Genomic DNA, 20,461 nt, shown 5'->3' with positions numbered 1-20,461 from the left:
TTCTGAAGTAGTAGTTAATTTCGACTCACCAAAAACGCTGCTCAGTTGTTGGTGCCTGCTGGAGGATACTGGGACTGGTGGCTGTTGGAGGATCCTGGGCCTTTTGATAGAACAGTGCTTGGAAGTCGATATCAGGCCCTTGAAGAGCAAAGTTTTGTATTTTGGTCTAGACACCCAAAATGTGATGTGATGTGGACGCCAGGTCCTAATAGGTTAATAAAGAAGTTAATAAAGATTTTGATACAAATTGGTGTTATGGTAGCTCCGAGAGGGAGGGGTGTGTTCTTAAATTGCATGCTATTTTAAATTCATGTTGGGTACCTCCTAAGGAATTGTTGACCGCATTAATTAAGTCCACTGTAATGTTTAATTGGCTAAGTTAATCTGAAAATACCATTGCAGATTTGTTTGAATAATCTTTTTTCATGTCACTGATGGTGGTATAAAAAAGGAAGACATGCTCTTAGCAGACAGGGGAGTTGTGTGTTCAGTGTTTGCTATTATGTGCTCCACTTTTGTTCTGAAACACACAACTTCAAAAGACATTGATGGAGTACGGTTGAGCACCTGGAAAGTGAGGACGAGAATCAATGAACTTAGTATGATTAAGCCCCTTGAATGTGTTGAATCTTCCTGGCCAGTTGCTTCACCAAAAGGCAGATCACACAAAGCCCTGTTTAACAGCTTGTTTGGAAGTACTGTTAGTTTTTCAAAGAGCAGCAGGATTGTGCAGTCGCATACTTTAAAAGCTTTTCAGAATTTCTACAGGCTGGAAAGATGTTGATTCAGGGTTTTGGAACACAATTTAAACCAAAACACAAAATTTACAGGAGATGTAAAGTTTGATGCCAACAGTTTTTATTGAACATACAAGATAAAAAAAAAAAAAAAAAAAAAAAAAAAAAAAAAAGCTCTCTAGTATGTTCGACAAAAGCACATGGAGGCCAAAAGCAAACAAGGATAAATAAAGATGAAGACTCCCGGGGAACGTCTGAGCTCCTTTATGGGAGATGAGTCACCAGCTCCTCCTCCTTTATTATATAATTATCCATATTTTATCTTTAAACTGAATTATCTACAATCTTAAACTGGATTTGTTTAATGTCAAAATGGAACACAACACTGTTAAAATGACACATTAGTCCATAAGTTATGTTATAAATATAAATGATAAATGAGCTTAAAATATGGATCACAAACAATACGAGAACATGGATCAACTTGTCAACATTGTCATTCCCTAAAATACTCCCTTTCCATCTGAAAAGCACTTCCCATTAATGTCAATCCAACTACTACATGGGTAGTTTTTTTAAACTGATATTTCCAAGTGTGATTCTGAGAAATAGTTCTTTTATATCAAGACCCAAAAATATCTCAAGCACTGTTGAGGCCATGCCAAAGAAAATGAAGAAGCTTCAGTAAAGACAAAGCCCATAAACAATAAAACAATGAGGTCAATCCAGTGTATAAATTTCATTTAAAGAAAGAAAAAAAAACCCCCACCACCAAACAAAATTCCAACAGGAGTTCAGGCAGCGTACAAGTTAGCAAACAGTGCAAAGTTAATCAACCGTCTTCTGTGTCAAACACCTTCAAACTGTGAACTTCGGAGAAAAAACTGATTTCAATAAAGGCTACCTCACACGTGTAGTTGTTTTTTCAACAGATATTACCAAGTGTGTTTTGGAGAAATAGTTCTTTTTACATCAGGCCACTAAAAATATCTCAAGCACTGTCGAGGCCATGCCAAAGAAAATGAAAACACTTCAGCAAAGACAAAGCCTATAAACTATAAAACAATGATGTCAGAAAAAGGTGATAAAAGTGCACACATTTTATGCTGCAAGACAAATTTTGTCTTGTCCATGTGTCAAAACAGAAACTGAGCTTCCGAAAGCCTTTTTAAATTTTCAGTTTTCAATGACCCAAACACTGTTTATGTGTTCTACCATCACCATTTTCTAAGAATGAAACTTAGCATGTAGCATGTTTTCCTAATTGCATTTGCAACTGTAGTGGAGAACTAAAATGTTTCACACAGTTGCTGCAACAGTGTGGTTTCTCACTTTTGTGAACTGGCATGTGTTATTTCAAGTTTCCTTCTACCTGAATCTTTTCCAGAGGTGCTACAAGAATGTGGCTTCTCACCTGTGTGAATTCGCATGTGAGTCTTCAAATTACTCTTCTGAGCAAATCTTTTCCCACAGGTGCTACAAGAATGTGGCTTCTCACCTGTGTGAATTCGCATGTGTATCTTCAAGTGACCCCTCTGAGTAAATCTTTTCCCACAGGTGCAACAACAATGTGGCTTATCACCTGTGTGAATTCGCATGTGTATCTTCAACGGACCCATCGTAGGAAATCTTTTCCCACAGGTGCTACAAGAATATGGTTTCTCACCTGTGTGAATTCGCATGTGTATAGTCAAGTTTGACTTCCAAATAAATCTTTTCCCACAGGTGCTACATAAAAGTGCTGTCTCAGAATTTTGAACACTCAGGCCTGATACGATTTGCTCCAACTCATTTCTGTGCGAGTTACCATCCTTGATTTCATCCTGATCTGTGTCAGGAGATTTGTGAGAATGGAGCTGGTCACTGCTTGGTTCTGGTTCACTGTGGTCACTTTCTTCACGAGCAGGAAAAGTTTCAGTCTCCTGCTTTAGAACAACCGTTTTTTCCATTTCAGTGGTACGGAGTTCCAGCTGTTCCTCTTTAATCTGTGAAGGATCCTCCTGGTGTAGACTGGAGTTCTTCTCCTGGTTACAGACCTGCTGATTTGTGAACCCATCCTCGTCCTTACAGTCATGTTGTGGAAAATCTGAAGGGACATATCAAAAAACATACATTTGAGAAATTACAAGGTAAGCTTAACCATTAGCAGGTCTCTACATGGTAAGCATATGGCTTAGATATACCTATGAAGGCATGTTGTGGGGAGAAACCGTTTTGCTGCTTATGTGAAAACCATTTTGGCTGCTCATTTACAAATTCTACAAATAATATAAACAGATGATCTACGATGAGAAAATAAAGATGATATATAATCATAATCAAACAAAAGCACAAAGTGGTATCTCTTAAATTTTGTTATCAAAGTGCACAAAACATTTAAAAGTTTACTTAAAATTATTCAAAAACTTTACAGGACACTCACTGCAGGATTCATTTATTTATTGTTTAGATTAACCATTCATTGCCTTAAAGTTGGGGAGAATGGGAGGTAGAGCCTACAGCTTTTCAGGTCCCTCTTCTGTGGAAAAAGCTGCCAGTTTGGATTCGGAAAACAGACACTCTTTTTTAAAAAAAAGAAAGAAAAAAGATTAGGCTTAAAAATTTCCTTTTTGATAAAGCATACATTTATGGCTGGATCAGGTGGCCCTGATTAGGCTCATTGAGATTTAAACTGGGTGAGAGAACCAATCTTTCTTATACCTGGGGGTATAGAGTTCCACAGCCTGGGAGCAGAACAGCTAAAAGCTCTGCTTCCCATCGTGGTGAGGCGGAAGGAAGGCACAGAAAGCTGGATAGAAGAAGAAGATCCAAGTGAGCGGACAGAAAAGGTAGTTCTTAACAGGTCAGAAAGGTAAGGAGGTGCGAGGTTATGAAGGTGAGCAGAAGAAGCTTGTGGAATATCCAGAATTTCACTGGGAGTCAGTGAAGTTCCTGAAGAACAGGGGTGATGTGCTGGTAGGAGGGAGTTCTGGTGATAATGCGAGCAGCAGAGTTCTGAACCAGTTGAATCTTATGGAGGGATTTTTGGGGGAGACCATGCAAGAGAGAGTTGCAGTAGTCAATGCGGGAGGTAACAAGACTGGGCAAGAATGGATGTAGACTGGGTGACAAGAGAAGGACGAAATCTGTTAATGTTGCGTAGATGGAAATAGGCAGAACAGGTGAGATTATTGATGTGAGATTTATAGGAAAGTGAACAGTCTAGGATGACACAAAGGCTCTTAAGCTGAGGAGAAGGGAAAACTGTGGAGTTATTGATAGTGAGTCAGAAGTGGTTTGCCTTCAAAAGGTTGGATTTGGTGCCAATAAGGAGGATTTCAGTTTTATCCTTATTGAGCTTCAGAAGGAGTAATAAAGGTAATATTAAAACCAAGTAGCTACTGCCATTGTTGGAAACTGGAATTGGCTGGGCCACGCTATGAATCCTGGGATAGGTTGGGCAGCGAAGGATACACCCGACCCATCCTTCAAATCTGGAAATGAAGGACACATTTGTCGGCCGCATTTGGAGGAGTCTTTGAATTTGGACAGCCTTCATCGAGTCGCTGTAACGCAATCGGCCTACAAATGCAGCCTCTGAAGGATTTGATTTCGTGGCTCAAGAGTTGGGAGTTCGCCTTGTAATCGGAAGGTTGCCGGTTCGATCCCCAGCTTGGACAGTCTCTGCCGTTGTGTCCTTAGGCAAGACACTTTACCCGTTGCCTACTGGTGGTGGTCAGAGGCAGCCTCGCCTCTGTCAGTGCGCCCCAGGGTGGCTGTGGCTACAATGTAGCTTGCCATCACCAGTGTGTGAATGGGTGGATGACTGGATGTGTAAAGCACTTTGGGGTCCTTAGGGACTAGTAAAGCGCTATAAAAATACAGGCCATTTACCATTTGATTTTGATAGTCGACGTAATCGTGACTAGTCGACAAGTCGTGGCAGCCCTACCGTCACCTAAGAGCCAACAGAGCCCTAAACAGGCCATGACCCCAACCCCGGGTTGAGCCCTCCAAGGAAGATGCTCCTGGGGAATCCCCCGACGCCCCAAGCCTGTCGCTACCCCCACACCAATCACAACAGCGAAGGTGGGACCAAACTATGACCCCCCCCACCCCCACTAGGTGATGGACCTGATCAAAGGAGCCCAGAGCAATTGATCTAATGTGGTGGCAGAGGCTGTATCAAGACTAATGTAATCTAATAGATAATTTCTATATTGGTTAGAATTAAGATTATTTTTATTTTTCCAGTTCATGAGGACCATTTTCTTGGCTATGCATAGGACAGTGAAAACCATATGGGGTCTATTCTTTTCTGTAGTGACATTATCTAAGCTACCCAACAAACAAATTAAAGGGGAAGTTGGAATGTTACATTTCAGACACTTCGATAAGTCTTCACATATCTCGCGCCAAAACTTCTGAACTGGTGGACAGAACCAAAGAGCGTGGATATAATTGTCCGATGAATTGGTTTGGCAGTGTGAACAGTTGTTGGTAGACGTGAAGCCCATCGTGAACATCAGATGACCTGTATAGTGTACTTTGTGTAGAATTTTGTATTGAATTAATTGAAGACTGGGATCTCTAATTAAATGAAAGGTTTTTAAGTATATCTCAGACCAGAATTTTTGGTCTAAGTTATGTTGGGTTCAAATATTGAGGAGGGGTACAGGAGGTAATCTACTTTCAAAATAACAACACTGATCCGGCCGGGTGGAGTCAAACGATGATTTTTGATGACACGCGTGGGGAGACCGCCGCTGTACGCAGACAGCGCCGATCCCCGACTTACAGAGCATAGGCAGGTGTTTTATACCTTTCAGGGCTTAAATTTAATACGCCCCTTCAACGTCACTCAGATACAGTTCATACATAGGTTTCAATACCACAATGACTTTTAACACAGTTTAAAAATAACATTGTCTCCGTCTCCACGGCAGATGCTTCCTGTCAGCCTTCTGACTTTCACTTCTCGTCTGGAACACCAGACCCACACCCTGCAAGAAACTGTTCCTCTTTTTGCAGAGACAATTTTGCAGTTGCCAGCAAACATGACTAACCTCTCACCTATACATGAGTCTATCTACTATGTGAGTGTGTGTGGGTATCAGCATGAAATGCACTCAGTTTCACCTCTCCCTTCACCAGCTGAACCTTGTAACCTTTTCCACCAGACAGAAGGCCAGCACGTACACATCTAAGATTATAACAAGCATTCAAAAGCATTTAAGATTATAGATTCAACTCAACAGTTTAAAGTGGTTATCACTGCACCTGTAATAAAGACTAATTGGGTACCAATATCTTTAAACATCTGAATACAATATCAATACTGCAGATTGTATTATTAATGCAATGGTAATGATGATGATTATTAACAATAGCAGCAAAATATATCTCTAATCCTCACACTCCCTCTCTTGGTGACCCTCTTTCCTTAAAAAAAAGAGGGTCACCACACTTTACGTGTGTCACTGCTCTGACCCTCTCTAGCCGTCCTCTGGCTCAGCCAATCAGACAACAACCTCATGTCATCTAGGTGGTCCAGTAATAAACGTCAGCTCCCCCCTAAGAACACTCCATGCGTGAGATTAGGTTTTTTCTGGGTCCCTCTCTTGTGGTCCGTTAGGCCTCGGGCCTCCAGGATCCTCACCCCATGGTCGCCGAGATCTCCTGCAAAGGAACAAAACACCTTTTCCTACGCCTCCCTAACTTACCATGTTCATCAACATCCTGTACACAAAACTGTCGCTGCTGCAAGTGCCTCCCCTCTGACCTAAAAGTCACCTTTCACAATAGATCACAAGAAAATCATTATAAGCGCCTATTCTACTAAAAGATCAAAAAGAAAACAACCATTTTAATCAATTAAGTTTAAACACATAAGCAATTACTCATGCGTAAATTTCATCAAAGCTAAACGCTGCCCAGAAACAACTCCTGTGTGTTAACACTAACTTCATTTTAAAACTCACATTTCCCGTGTCATAACCTGTTCTTGATATAGCATCTTTATTTCATTTTGCTCCTCTATAAACTAGAGTTAGCTTCCACAGTGGCCTCTTTTGTTAATGGCACGAATTATATCAACAAGTTTCTCTTCTTTCCTATCACTTGTTGCTAAGCAAGCTCAACTTCAGTTATAAGCTAAATGAATTTCAGGCCTTTGGCCTGACAGGTTTATGGATTCTATGTGTTTGTAAGCATGTGCGCCCTCTAGTCACTTAGCACAATAAATTGCCTGGACATTCGCGCCAAACAAAGCTTTTGACCTTCATTAATAGACTGAGCCACAACTCTTTAATAAGTACCAAAATGCAATGTGTAAAAATCATTTCTACGTATAAGCTCTCTCCTCTATTCTAAAAATAAATCTATGTAATATCTGTATGTGTAAGCCTGCATTATAACCACTTCTTCTAGAAATCAAACATTTTCTACTCCCACAATCTTCACTAGTTTCCCTATATCTTTTATTCCCACAGTTTCCCTTAAAGTTTTGTACACTACTTCTTATAAACACCGGCATTTTATCTTCTAAACAGGATTCAGTTCACTTTAATCCTCTAACCTTACAATAAAAAATAACAATTTCTGCCTCAGTTTTACCATATCTAGATTATCAAAAAACTCCAAAAGTCATAAAATGATCCTAAAACCTATTTCAAACCTTAAATTCCCCCTTTTTTGACACATCTCATGTGTCAAACTAAAAATGCTTCACCCAAGCTTAGGAAATTAAAAAAGTTAGTCATCCCAACTTTGGTCCAGTCACACAAATTCACTCACATGCATTCACACCAGCTTTTTGCTGATAGTGGAGACTCCCGCGCAAGTAATCAGATTCTCCACCCTCAGCAACATGAGCTCATTCATTTGTCTTATTTTGTTTTTGGAAAATAGTTCTTTATGCTTTTGGACTGGATTGAATCGCTACAATACTTTTAGACAGGGACTTACGACCTGATTAGGTCCCCACAGGTAGCCTTCTCCTCAGCCAGTTGTAATCTGGAAAGCCGGGAAGCTGATAAATCCGCTTCCCATTTTGCAATAGGAAGTGATATTGATTCATCCGTTTTAGAAAGCATTCTGTATATTTTGGAAAGTAATTTGGGGGTTTTAAGAGTAAGAAATTGTACCACACTTGGTGGTGTTTGTAGTTCAACTTGACCCGGTTTAAACTAAACTAAGCTTTTTTACTATGGATTTAATTTGTTGATATTCTAAAAAGCTTTTCTTGTTGATCCCATATTGTGTAACTAGTCTGTCAAATGGAATAAATTCTGTTCCTTCTAATATATGTTCCAAGTATTTGATTCCTGCACCACTCCAATCTGGAAAGTTTATCATATTATTGTTTTGTAATATGTCAGGGTTGTTCCAGATAGGTGTACGTTTGCATGGGATTAATGAAGACTCCGTCAATTTTAGAAACTCCCACCATGCTGTCAGAGAAGAGCTGATGCTGACGCTTTTGAAGCATTCATGTCGTTGGATATTTGAGCTGATAAATGTTAGGTCTGAAATCTCTAGATTATTGCAAAGTGCTTGTTCTACATCTAGCCAAGGTTTGTCTAAGAAGGTATGTTTTAGCCATCCTGAGATAAACTGAAGAAGTAGTGCTGAAAGTTAGGTAGTTCTAATCCTCCTTTATCCTTGGTCTTTTGTAGTGTTTTTAAGCTAATTGGGGGTTTATTTTTCCAAAGGAGTTTGGACATATGAATCTAGAGACCTGAACCAATCTTGTGGCGGTTTAGTTGGGATTATTGAGAATAAATAATTTATTTTTGGTAAGACCATCATTTTTATAGCGGCAACCCTTCCCATGAGTGATATGGGTAGACATTTCCACCTAGCCAGATCACCTTCTACTTTCTTTAAAAGTGGGATATGGTTTAATTTAGTTAGATCTGCAAGCTTGGGAAAAACGATAATACCTAAATATTTTATATTTCCCGATTGCAGTGGTGTAGAAGAAGAATTATGGAAGGGGCAATTAATCAGAAGGACTGTAGATTTTGGCCAGTTAATTGAGTAATCTGATATTCTTGCAAGAGTTTATCAATTCAATCACCCCAGAGATATTGGTTTGTGAGTTTTGGAGAGAAAGTAACACATCATCTGCATAAAGGCTGATTTTAAGTTCCACGTTCTTGCATTTTATGCCCTTAATTACTGAATTCTGTCTAATTGCTGCTGCTAGTGGTTCAATAGAAATTGCAAACAGTGAAGGGGAGAGTGGGCGGCCCTGCCTGGTGCAATAATTGTTTAAACAAAATCAGACAGGTGCATAAATTTTGGCACTGTTGTCATTTTATTGATTCCAAAACCTTTAGAACTAATTATTGGAACTCAAATTGGCTTAGTAAGCTCGGTGACCCCTGACCTACATTTACAGGTGAATAAATGTAGGTCAATTGTAAGTTTCCCTCCTCTTTTAATTTTCTCTGAAGAGTAGCAACATGGGGGGTCTACTCTCAAATGACCTGAAGACAAAGACACAATCATGGTTAGGGGAAGGATACAGAAAGTTGTCTCAGAGATTTAAGCTGTCTGTTTCCACAGTTAGGAACATATTGAGAAAATGGAAGACCACAGGCTCAGTTCAAGTTAAGGCTCGAAGTGGCAGACCAAGAAAAATCTCGGATAGACAGAAGCGACAAATGGTGAGAACATTCAGAGTCAACACACAGACCAGCACCAAAGACCTACAACATCATCTTGCAGCAGATGGAGTCACTGTGCAACGTTCAACCATTTCAGGCACTTTACACAAGGAGATGCTGTATGCAAGAGTGATGCAGAGGAAGCCTTTTCTCCGCCCACAGCACAAACAGAGCCGCTTGAGGTATGCTAAAGCACATTTGGACAAGCCAGCTTCATTCTGGAATAAGGTGCTGTGGGCTGATGAAACTAAAAATTAGCTATTTGGGCATAACAAGGGGTGTTATGCACGGACTGGGAATCTTGTCAAAGTTGAGGGACACATGGATTCCACTCAGTATCAGCAGATCCTGGAGACCAATGTCCAGGAATCAGTGACAAAGCTGAAGCTGCGCCGGGGCTGGATCTTTCAACAAGACAGCGACCCGAAACACTACTCAAAATCCACTAAGGCTTTCATGCAGAGGAACAAGTACAACGTTCTGGAATGGCCATCTCGGTCCCCAGACCTGAAAATTACTGAAAATCTTGGGTGTGAGTTAAAGAGAGCTGTCCATGCTCGGAAGCCACCAAACCTGAATGAACTAGAGATGTTTTGTAAAGAGGAATGGTCCAAAATACCTTCAACCACAATCCAGACACTCATTGGAACCTACAGGAAGCATTTAGAGGCTGTAATTTCTGCAAAAGGCAGATCCACAAAATATTGATTTCATGTCCTTTTTTGTGGTGCCCAAATTTATGCACCTGCCTGATTTTGTTTAAACAATTATTGCACACTTTCTGTAAATCCAATAAACTTCATTTCACTTCTTAAATATCAAGATATCGAGAGTGTGCCTTATGTATGAATGAAGAAAAAAAGAAACAACATAATTTAAAAAGATGTTTGAAACTCAAGAGGTCAGAAATTCCACCAAGCGGAGCATTTTTAAAATCAGGGTCAAACCTATACTTCTCTATAGTTCATAAACATGGAGCAGGACAAAGACAGCGCTCTGTATGTTATAGACATTCATCAACATCTGCTTGCAGCAAATCCTCTGTATCCAGTGGCCAGAGAAGATTAAAAAAAATGTAGTCAAGAACAAACCAGGAACCAATAGCAATACCAGTTCTGAAAGAAAGTGATGATGGATTGGCCACACAATCAGCAAATCCACCAATAACATCACTGCACAGGCCTTGTGCTGGAATCCAAAAGGGACAGAAAAAGAAAGAACCAGAAACACATGGCACAAGAGCACAACTATCATATTGTTGTGTGGTTTGTTAAAAGCTTAGTTTCAAATCAATATTTTAAACTGATTGTTCAGTCCTAATGGGGATAATTATGTTATCCACAAAAGGTCCAGTGGATGTACTTAGTCATAATGTATAGGGGTGTCTCTAGAATTTTGTTCATATGGGTGGCCATATGGGGGCTACTGAAAACTTTGAGGTGGCACACCAAAAGCATAATTTAGGGGGTTTTTTTTGTTTGTTTTTTTACATGTTGATATTCAATATAGGTCACTTGAAAAATGTGGCAGAAGGAGTGATGACTGCAATTTGTGAGGGACAAAAAAAAGTGACAATATGAATGACAAAAATGTATATGCAGGAATAATTAACAATGTTTCAACTCATTGTAGGGTGTCTTCCTCTCTCTTGTACTCAACTTAATTATTTCCAACTTAGGACAGTCCTGACAGGGGCGACACTTGGAGGGCTAGACATTTTGGCTCTTAGAATATTACGTCAGTTTCCTTGTTGCAGTTCGTCCTTAGATTTGTCATGTGTCTCTATAACATATCTCTGAGGTCTCATTAGGACCCAACGTGAAATAGATTCCGTTTTGTACTAAGAAATCTATCTATTAAGGTTTTGCATACCTATTCTGTGCAACTTTACTTCAGGGTTCCACATGATGCCCAGCTGCTGCACGGACCAACCGCCCCCAACATGTCCGGCTGGATAACAACTGCTCATCTACAATCACAATGAACACCGGTGTACCACAAGGCTGTGTGATGAGCCCTTTCCTCTACTCCCTCTTCACCCACGACTGCAGACCTGCCGGTGGTTCTAACACCATCATTAAGTTTGCAGATGACACCACGGTGATTGGCCTCATCAGTGACAACGATGAGGCCGCCTACAGGGAGGAGGTGGATCGTCTGGCTGAGTGGTGCGACACAAACAACCTGCTACTTAACACTGAGAAGACCAAGGAGCTCATCGTGGACTACAGGAGGAATGCTGACCCACATCCACCAATCTACATTAAGGGGACGGCTGTAGAGCGTGTGAGCAGCTTTAAGTTCCTGGGAGTTCACATCTCCGAGGATCTCATCTGGACGACCAACTGCTCCAAGCTGGTCAAGAAGGCTCACCAGCGCCTCTTCTTCTTGACGACTCTGAGGAAGAACCACCTGTCCTCAGACATCGTGGTGAACTTCTATCGCTGCACCATCGAGAGCATCCTGACCAACTGTATAACAGTCTGGTACGGGAACTGCTCTGTCTCGGACCGGAAGGCGTTGCAGAGGGTTGTGAAAACTGCCCAACGCATCGCCGGAGCACCACTTCCTGCCATAAAGGACATCTACAGGAAGCGGTGTCTGAAAAGGGCTGGGAAAATCATCAAAGACCCCAGTCACACATATCTCACTTATCTTAACTGCACTACTGTATAATTCTGTGCAAATAATCATTCTGTACAATACGATAATTTTTAAATCTACAACTGTTTATAACCTGCATAGTTCACATTTCGGTAGTTTTTTTTTTAATTTCACATTCTGTATAGTTTTTTTATATTTATATCCTGTTCATAGCTTGTACTCACTACAGCCTGTACATACTTATAGATAAAGCATATTCATAACATACTTCATACTGTGTACATTATAACATACCATAATAGATCCATTTCTGTAATATACTCACATATCTATATTATTGCTAATATATATTTGTAATATATCTATATCATGGCTAAAGCACTTCTGGATGGATGCAAACTGCATTTCGTTGCCTTGTACCGGTGACATGTGCAATGACAAAGTTGAATTCTATTTTATTCTATATGTGAGCGATATTCAAATATTCTCTCTCATGCAGTGAACAGCGGAGAATTCTGTCTACATGCAGAAAGTCATCATTTATGAGGCGTACACCTTGCCACTCCAACTTGGTCCTTGTGGCCAATAAGCCAGTTTTCATCATCTCAACATTTTTCTACATACCGTGTACAGTTCTGGACTAACATGACTTAAATATGGTGGAATTTTTCGTTTTTTATTAAACAGAAGATTTGAAATCCAGTTTTTATTTTACTATGCTAACAGAAAACATGTCTTCAGTGAGGCAGTATCCCAGGCGGTAATGCACGCCATGTGTCTTTTTGACATTTTGATGAGTCATATTCATTTCTATATTATGAAATCTGTATATGACACTTTTACATACCTATTCTGGTCAGCTTTACTCCAGGATTCCACAAAAAATCCAGCTGTTCTCTGGTCCAGACATAAATGCTTTCAGCTTCCTGCTTCAGTTCAAGCTGCTCTCCTTCCCCACTGATGGAGATTTTCTCCTGTTCCTCTTTAATCTTTGGAGGCTCTGTGTCCTGCTGGTCCAGACTGGAGCTCCTTTCCTGCTCACTGACCTGCTGATCATCCAGACCTTCGTGTTCAACAAAGGGAGGAAGAAGAATCAAAAAGGATTAAAAGGGGTCACCTATTGAGAATTTACCTTATGGTTTCAAGGGCTCTTGCATTCTTGCAGATGCTGCCACAGAAACATTCACTCATAGTCATGTGTTCATTGGGTGATGTTGATGTTGTTTTTTGACCAATGCATTAAACTATATATTTTTAGATATAAGTTGTAACGGACGCCTGTTCTTACACTTGAGTCTAAGGTTTATTTTGAGCACCTGACGGCTCTTTTTTGCTTCTCATCTATAAACTACATCTATAAAAGGTAAATGCAAAAACTGAGTTTTCTCCAACCTTTTCGGTGATTCGAAACGCTGTTTACATGCGGACGAAAGGACCAAATGCATCAAAAAATACCCATGTTGGTGTGGACGTAGCATAAAAGAGTTAATAGTTTTACTGCTACCCAGGGCTCGCAAAATTTCAAAATCCCTGGTAGCCCTTCGGGCAGGGACTCTTCAAAATAAATTTAAGTAGCCCGAATAAAGAAGAGCAATTTTTTTGATTGATGTTTTTTTTCCTGTTTTGTTTCCGTTACATTATTATACTTTAATGTATAATATTGTAACGGAAACAAAACATTAATCAAAAAATTGTTGAAACACAAATTACAACATTGTATAAAAATTACAATCATCAACTCAAATACTTGGTTCTAATTGAACAGAAATTTCTATGAACTTGTAAGAACTGTGTAGAACATGAATCAGTCTGTTTCAGATCCTGAATTTGAAATTTCCACTGAAGTCACGGATAAGAGGTAAGTGGAACCAAGACCATTTGCTTTTTGAAGTTTGCAAAGACTGCTAAATTGTGCCAGTGGTAGTTCACTCTTTGCAAAATAGTACGCTGTTCTAAACAGATCTTTCAGGTTTATTTTTAGTATGTTATTTGCAATTGGTGTTTGTTCTGGGAAAGATATTGCAGACTGAGCAATAATGCATTTCCAATGGGGGCCTTTCTTAAAATTACTGGTCCCAGTAACAGAGGCGCTTGTCGACTCAGAAATCGAGGGAAAACCAACAACACACCCGGCAGAACATTATGTTATTTACACAGGTGCACATAAGTGGTCCGCATGTGCGCATTCGCTGTCAAAATAAAAGACGCGCACCAGATAAGAAGTTGCAACGCGAGTTTGCGTCCATATAAAAAGCAGTGTTTTTATCCGCTAGAGTGGGATTTTCACAGCACATTCTGCACCAAATCTCTGTGCGTTCATCATTTGTTTTAAGCCAGCTCACCTCCTGCAACCACTTTTCCAAGAATACGTGCTTGTTTTGTGGTTCGGACTCCTTCTGACATTTCTTTGGAGGTGGAGGAACACCAACTGCTTAAAGGAGCTTCTTCGACATCTTTAAGAGTTCTAAAGAAATGTCTGTCCTCCTTCAGAAAATCTTATGTACGCAAACACGCGTTGCAACTTCTTATCTTTAGCTGCACTTTCTTTTTGCCTTATATCCTGCTGCTTTTACACACGCACTCACATAACGCTCAGCGATTCTCTGTGCATCAACCTCTCACATGTTTAAGCTGCGGGAGATTTCACTTGTCATGTTTGCATAGTAAGTAGGGCTGCACGATTAATCGTTAGAAAATCGCGATCTCAATTCATACTTATGTGCGATCTCATTTCCAAATGACAACGATTTAAAAAAAAAAAAAAAAAAAAAAAAAAAAAAAAACAGACGACGACGACTGTACCGCATTTTGATCCAGGACGTAATCTGCATGAAGACAAGCGCTCACTCTTCCTGCTCAACAAATGACAAGGGCGGAGCCTTATACCACGTGATACCGAAGCTGGCTGCTAAAATTAGCAGGGAAAAAACAACTGAGAGCACGTCAGGGATGACGAGAAAGTGACTGGAGAAAATCCGTCCCGGTCAACCACCCAAACATCGGGAACCTTATACAGCACTTCCCTATATCCCTATAAAGTAAATCCGTTGGGCATCTTTCCTCGCCTTTAGACAATAATTCTGATGGCAAAAGAACCAAACGGGACAGGAAAAAAAAAATAAAAAAGGTAGGCACCCCCAACAGAATTTGTTTCCCCTGCATCGGGAGGATGCGCTAGGCTGTCCAAATCATGCACAAACAGTATCCCACAGTTGTTTATGTTTTTGAACCCATTTTTTGATAGCAATGTTGAATATTATTACACAGGGGGGAAAAAAAAACTACACGTAAAATAATTACACCTCCGCCTTTCTAAATGGAGGGACAGTTGCTGCTTGTGTATATGCAAGTGTGTAAAAACTGCAGATAGTAAGATTAACAGTATTTTGAATCTATCTGCCATTGCAGAAATTAATCTCATGTAAACAATAACATGGCGCCCAGCGTGATGTGAAAGGCACACATCTCTGACATTGTGTGAAGAACTCCGTATTCTTCGACCACAGGTAAATGCAAAAACTGAGTTTTCTCCAACCTTTTCGGTGATTCGAAACATTGTTTACGTGCAGACGAAAGGACCAAATGCATAGAAAAATACCAATGTTGGTGTGGACGTAGCATAAAAGAGTTAATAGTTTTACTGCTACCTGTAATTTATTGCAGCTTACTTTTGTTTTATTATTTTCTATCAAAGGTTTAATGTGTGAAATAACTGCAATGGAGTTTGAAAACAAAATATTGGTGAGTGTGCTTGGTGGGAATATTTTTTCTATACGACATTACGGTGTTCTGACAAACCATCCTACTTTGGCAAAACGTCCTACCGTAAGTAGTTTATGCACATTTCTGCTTTCACAGAGTAATTTCACCACAAATTTAAGTAGGTATGATGGTTTGCCACTTAACTTTGCCCATCAGAGTATACTTGTAGCTCATATTCATAAACCCAGGATGGTTTGCCACTACATTTTACACATTAAAGTATGGTTGTAGGTCACAGTCACAAAGGTATCATGGTGTGGCACTTGATTTTACCAGTCAGAGTATGTTTCTAGCTCAGATTAACAAAGGTAAGACGATTTGCCACTTAATTTAGCTGTTAAAGTATGCTTGTAGATCACATTCACAAAGGCAGGATGGTTTGGCACTGAATTTTATCAGTCAGAGTATTTTTCTAGCTGATTTTCACAAAGGTAAGACAGCTCGAAACTTAATTTCGTATTGTGCGCATGCGCAGAAACAATGGGTACGATGATTCGTCAGGTAGGATGGATTCTCAGAAAACCGGCTCAAAAGCCGCAACAGTAAAAAGGAGATGAATACCAGAGTGTTAGTGAGATAGAGGTTTTATCTTAAATTGGCATAGCAGGTTGGCTAAAATGGCTACCAAGGCAAAGACTAGTGAGCTTCCTGAAAGCCTGCGTCAGGTATGCTTTTATCAACACCAGACTAGATGGGGCCAATTAGCACCAGCTGAACATACTGAGGAGATTAGGGGCTAAACAGGAACGTAACAGGTGGCTAGTAGCCTTCAGTAATAGCAATAATTCACACGGCAATAACGAAATACATTTCAAACTACATTTGGGCCATTTATTTGTAATCTGTAGTGGAAAACATTTTAAGAGTAACCTTCTCAACACTGCACAGATATAGCTGCATACACTTTACTGGGGTGTATTACTAGTTTAGATCAATGCATTTATGCAAAGCATTTAGATCATGCCCAAGTAAATCACACAATCCCGCAACCCCCCACACCTCCACAAATTTACACACCTGTATTGTGTGACTTTATCCCGGGTCTGATATTAAGCAGTCTTAGCTGACGGATCTCCTCCTCATACTGGACGATCGTTTTTTCGAACTCTGAGAAGATTTCTTCTGCAGCCGTAGTTAATCTCTCCTTGATAAACTCTCTCAGATGCTGAACTGAAGACATTATTGCAACAAAAACCGATACCGCCAAACCAACGTCGTCGAACTTAACTCGGCATCTCTCAATAGCCCCATTGCCGCTATTCTTCTTTTATTGCTCTTACGGTAGGCTGGAGGATTCAAGGGCGTAATACTGCCCTCATCAGGTCAGTCCAGTCCAACATAAAGTCTGGTACTTTGCAGAAAACTGCAATTTTGCCATGAGATTATTAGTGATATCCTGGAATAAAGAAAGAAGAAAATACTTTGATTTAAGTTTGATTTATTGGAAAACCCTTTAGTTTGATCCAGCATTAATCATTTAACAGAACAAAGAATAATCCCTTCATTGATTATAGTCACTCTAAAAATAATTATATAAAATCTTTTTAATAAACGAGGGTCTCCTGATTTCTCTGGTACGGTCCATGAAGTGGAAGTGAAATAACACTATACAAATACATTAATATAAATAAACTACATACATTTAGAGCACAGAGAAAATTAAAGTTTCATGTGGAGCAAATGATCATGGACAATTAGGATAAGGCTGTTGATGTGGTCGCCTTTCTCTTCCCCTCTGATAATAACAGCTAACATTTTTAACAACAATTTAACAATTTATCACTGTACAAAAATAAAAAGTAATCATGTTCATGTTGAGTCTGAGTCTGCAGAAGGTCGCAGTGCAGTGGAAGACGTCATGCCTCATTTCTGTATTAAAGACGCCAAGTCACAGTGGCCCCCAGTATTACAGGTCTGTGACACTGACTTCCCACTGTAATGATCAGAAGCTGATGCTGTAAAGTTAATATAGTTCCATGCAAGACATCAAGGTGGAACTATCTGTGTGGACACTAAGATGTGAGCTAAAGGGTAAGAGAAAACCTACACAAGTATGAGAGCTAGAAAAGTGATATACATGTTCTTCCTGCTAGCTAAATGTGAATAATAAAAACATGCAGCAGATCATAAAATGACTCATTCTTCATAAATAAGGAGACAAACAAAACACCCACATCATAAAGAACCTGGAAAGACTCATCCTCAACCAGCTCCGCCCTATAGTTAGGCCACATCAGGATCTCCTTCAGTTTGTTACCAGCCCCACCTCGGGGCTGAGGACTCCATGATATAACTACTTAATCGTGCGTACGCCCATCTGGGCCAGCTGGTGAGCATTGTGAGGGACATGTTTTTTGGGGTTTTTTAAAACTTTTTCAGTGCATTTAATACATCAGGTCAGTCCTGGGTGATAAGATAAGAGATAACATCAGATAAGATAACCTTTATGAGGTCCACATGTGGGAAATGTCTTTTGTTACAGCAGAAAGTTACATAGCAAAAGTTAGAAAACACTGGAATAGGATAAGATAAGAAGAATAAGAATAAGGTACTGTACACAATAGACTAGAATAAAATAAAATACTATATACAATAGGATAAAAATCTTGTAGTGTTTATAGGAGATGTAAAACCACAGTCATAACAGGGGTTTACCACCATGACACGGACCCCAGCTCAGTGGTGCAGCCTCAGCAATGAAGGTGCTGAACATTGTCCATTTAGACTCAATGTTCCCAGTCTCCCTCTGATTGGTGTCGAAGCTCTGCCAGAGGAGACAGTGACGATCTCAAGGACAGGGACTTTTGCTATGTAAATTACTAAATTCACTTGAGAAAAAAATAAGTAAGTTAGTATCAACTAGTGGTAGGACTGCGCTAAAGTGCTATCTGGGTCCATCCAGGTCACTCACCACCCCTGGTGGACACAGGTCAAACTTATATTAGACAATAGAAGGAATAAATAAAAATAAAGCATAAACAAATTTTCACAATTTTCAAATTGTGAGTGGGCAGAGAATTTCTACATGGGTTAAATACATAACAAGTCCAACTATCTATACGCCAAACGAGATTAATTACACCTGTCTAATTCACTATATTGCCACTGAGGTAAATGAAGTGCAGCGTGCGTGGTGTAATAAAATAATAAACATTATGAATTAGTATAACACTTGTTAGTTACTTCTTTTCAGGACCGGCCCAGTTTGGTTCTGTGGAGAAAAGCACTTTTGGATTTGCTGCCTCAGTTGTGGTCTGGAACCTGTACGTCGGTAAGATTAGAGCTTCCAGTGACTGTGAAGACTGAACCTAACGCAGACAGTTAAGACTATTCTTGAATTTTGATTTAATCAAGCTTTTGATACAAATTGGTGTTACGGTAGCTACGAGAGGGAGGGGTGTGTTCTTAAATTGCATGCTATTTTAAATTCATGTTGGGTACCTCCTAAGGAATTGTTGACCGCATTAATTAAGTCCACTGTAATGTTTAATTGGCTAAGTTAATCTGAAAATACCATTGCAGATTTGTTTGAATAATCTTTTTTCATGTCACTGATGGTGGTATAAAAAAGGAAGACATGCTCTTAGCAGACAGGGGAGTTGTGTGTTCAGTGTTTGCTATTATGTGCTCCACTTTTGTTCTGAAACACACAACTTCAGAAGACATTGATGGAGTACGGTTGAGCACCTGGAAAGTGAGGACGAGAATCATTGAACTTAGTATGATTAAGCCCCTTGAATGTGTTGAATCTTCCTGGCCAGTTGCTTCACCAAAAGGCAGATCACACAAAGCCCTGTTTAACAGCTCGTTTGGAAGTACTGTTAGTTTTTCAAAGAGCAGCAGGATTGTGCAGTCGCATATTTTAAAAGCTTTTCAGAATTTCTACAGGCTGGAAAGATGTTGATTCAGGGTTTTGGAACACAATTTAAACCAAAACACAAAATTTACAGGAGATGTAAAGTTTGATGCCAACAGTTTTTATTGAACATAAGATAAAAAAAAAAAAAAAAAAAAAAAAGCTCTCTAGTATGTTCGACATAAGCACATGGAGGCCTAAAGCAAACAAAGATAAATAAAGATGAAGACTCCCGGGGAACGTCTGAGCTCCTTTATGGGAGATGAGTCATCAGCTCCTCCTCCTTTATTATATAATTATCCATATTTTATCTTTAAACTGAATTATCTACAATCTTAAACTGGATTTGTTTAATGTCAAAATGGAACACAACACTGTTAAAATGACACATTAGTCCATAAGTTATGTTATAAATGATAAATGAGCTTAAAATATGGATCACAAACAATACAAGAACATGGATCAACTTGTCAACATTGTCATTCCCTAAAATACTCCCTTTCCATCTGAAAAGCACTTTCCATTAATGTCAATCCAACTACTACATGGGTAGTTTTTGATATTTCCAAGTGTGATTCTGAGAAATAGTTCTTTTATATCAAGACCCAAAAATATCTCAAGCACTGTTGAGGCCATGCCAAAGAAAATGAAGAAACTTCAGTAAAGACAAAGCCCATAAACAATAAAACAATGAGGTCAATCCAGTGTATAAATTTCATTTAAAGAAAAAAAAACAACAACCCCACCACCAAACAAAATCCCAACAGCAGTTCAGGCAGCGTACAAGTTAGCAAACAGTGCAAAGTTAGTCAACAGTCTTCTGCGTCAAACACCTTCAAACTGTGAACTTC

The 20,461-nt window shown here is 39.6% G+C and overlaps 1 protein-coding gene across 1 annotated transcript; it reads right to left on the bottom strand.

The window, feature by feature from the left end:
• Positions 1–2,065: 2,065 nt before the first annotated feature.
• LOC148097499 (uncharacterized) lies at positions 2,066–16,934 on the bottom strand. Its single transcript, XM_087832157.1, has 4 exons — positions 16,772–16,934; positions 12,840–13,055; positions 2,404–2,823; positions 2,066–2,319 (listed from the first exon to the last, which is right to left on the bottom strand). The coding sequence occupies exons 1-4, from the start codon at positions 16,932–16,934 to the stop codon at positions 2,066–2,068; spliced, it is 1,053 nt and encodes a 350-aa protein (XP_087688283.1).
• Positions 16,935–20,461: the final 3,527 nt, after the last annotated feature.

The sequence above is a fragment of the Neolamprologus brichardi genome, chromosome 18, assembly GCF_056152115.1.
Source record: "Neolamprologus brichardi isolate AB-2024 chromosome 18, ASM5615211v1, whole genome shotgun sequence".
Classification (NCBI taxonomy): domain Eukaryota; kingdom Metazoa; phylum Chordata; class Actinopteri; order Cichliformes; family Cichlidae; genus Neolamprologus; species Neolamprologus brichardi.
Note: the sequence above shows the minus strand (reverse complement) of the source record. Positions and strands in the feature narration are given on the sequence as shown.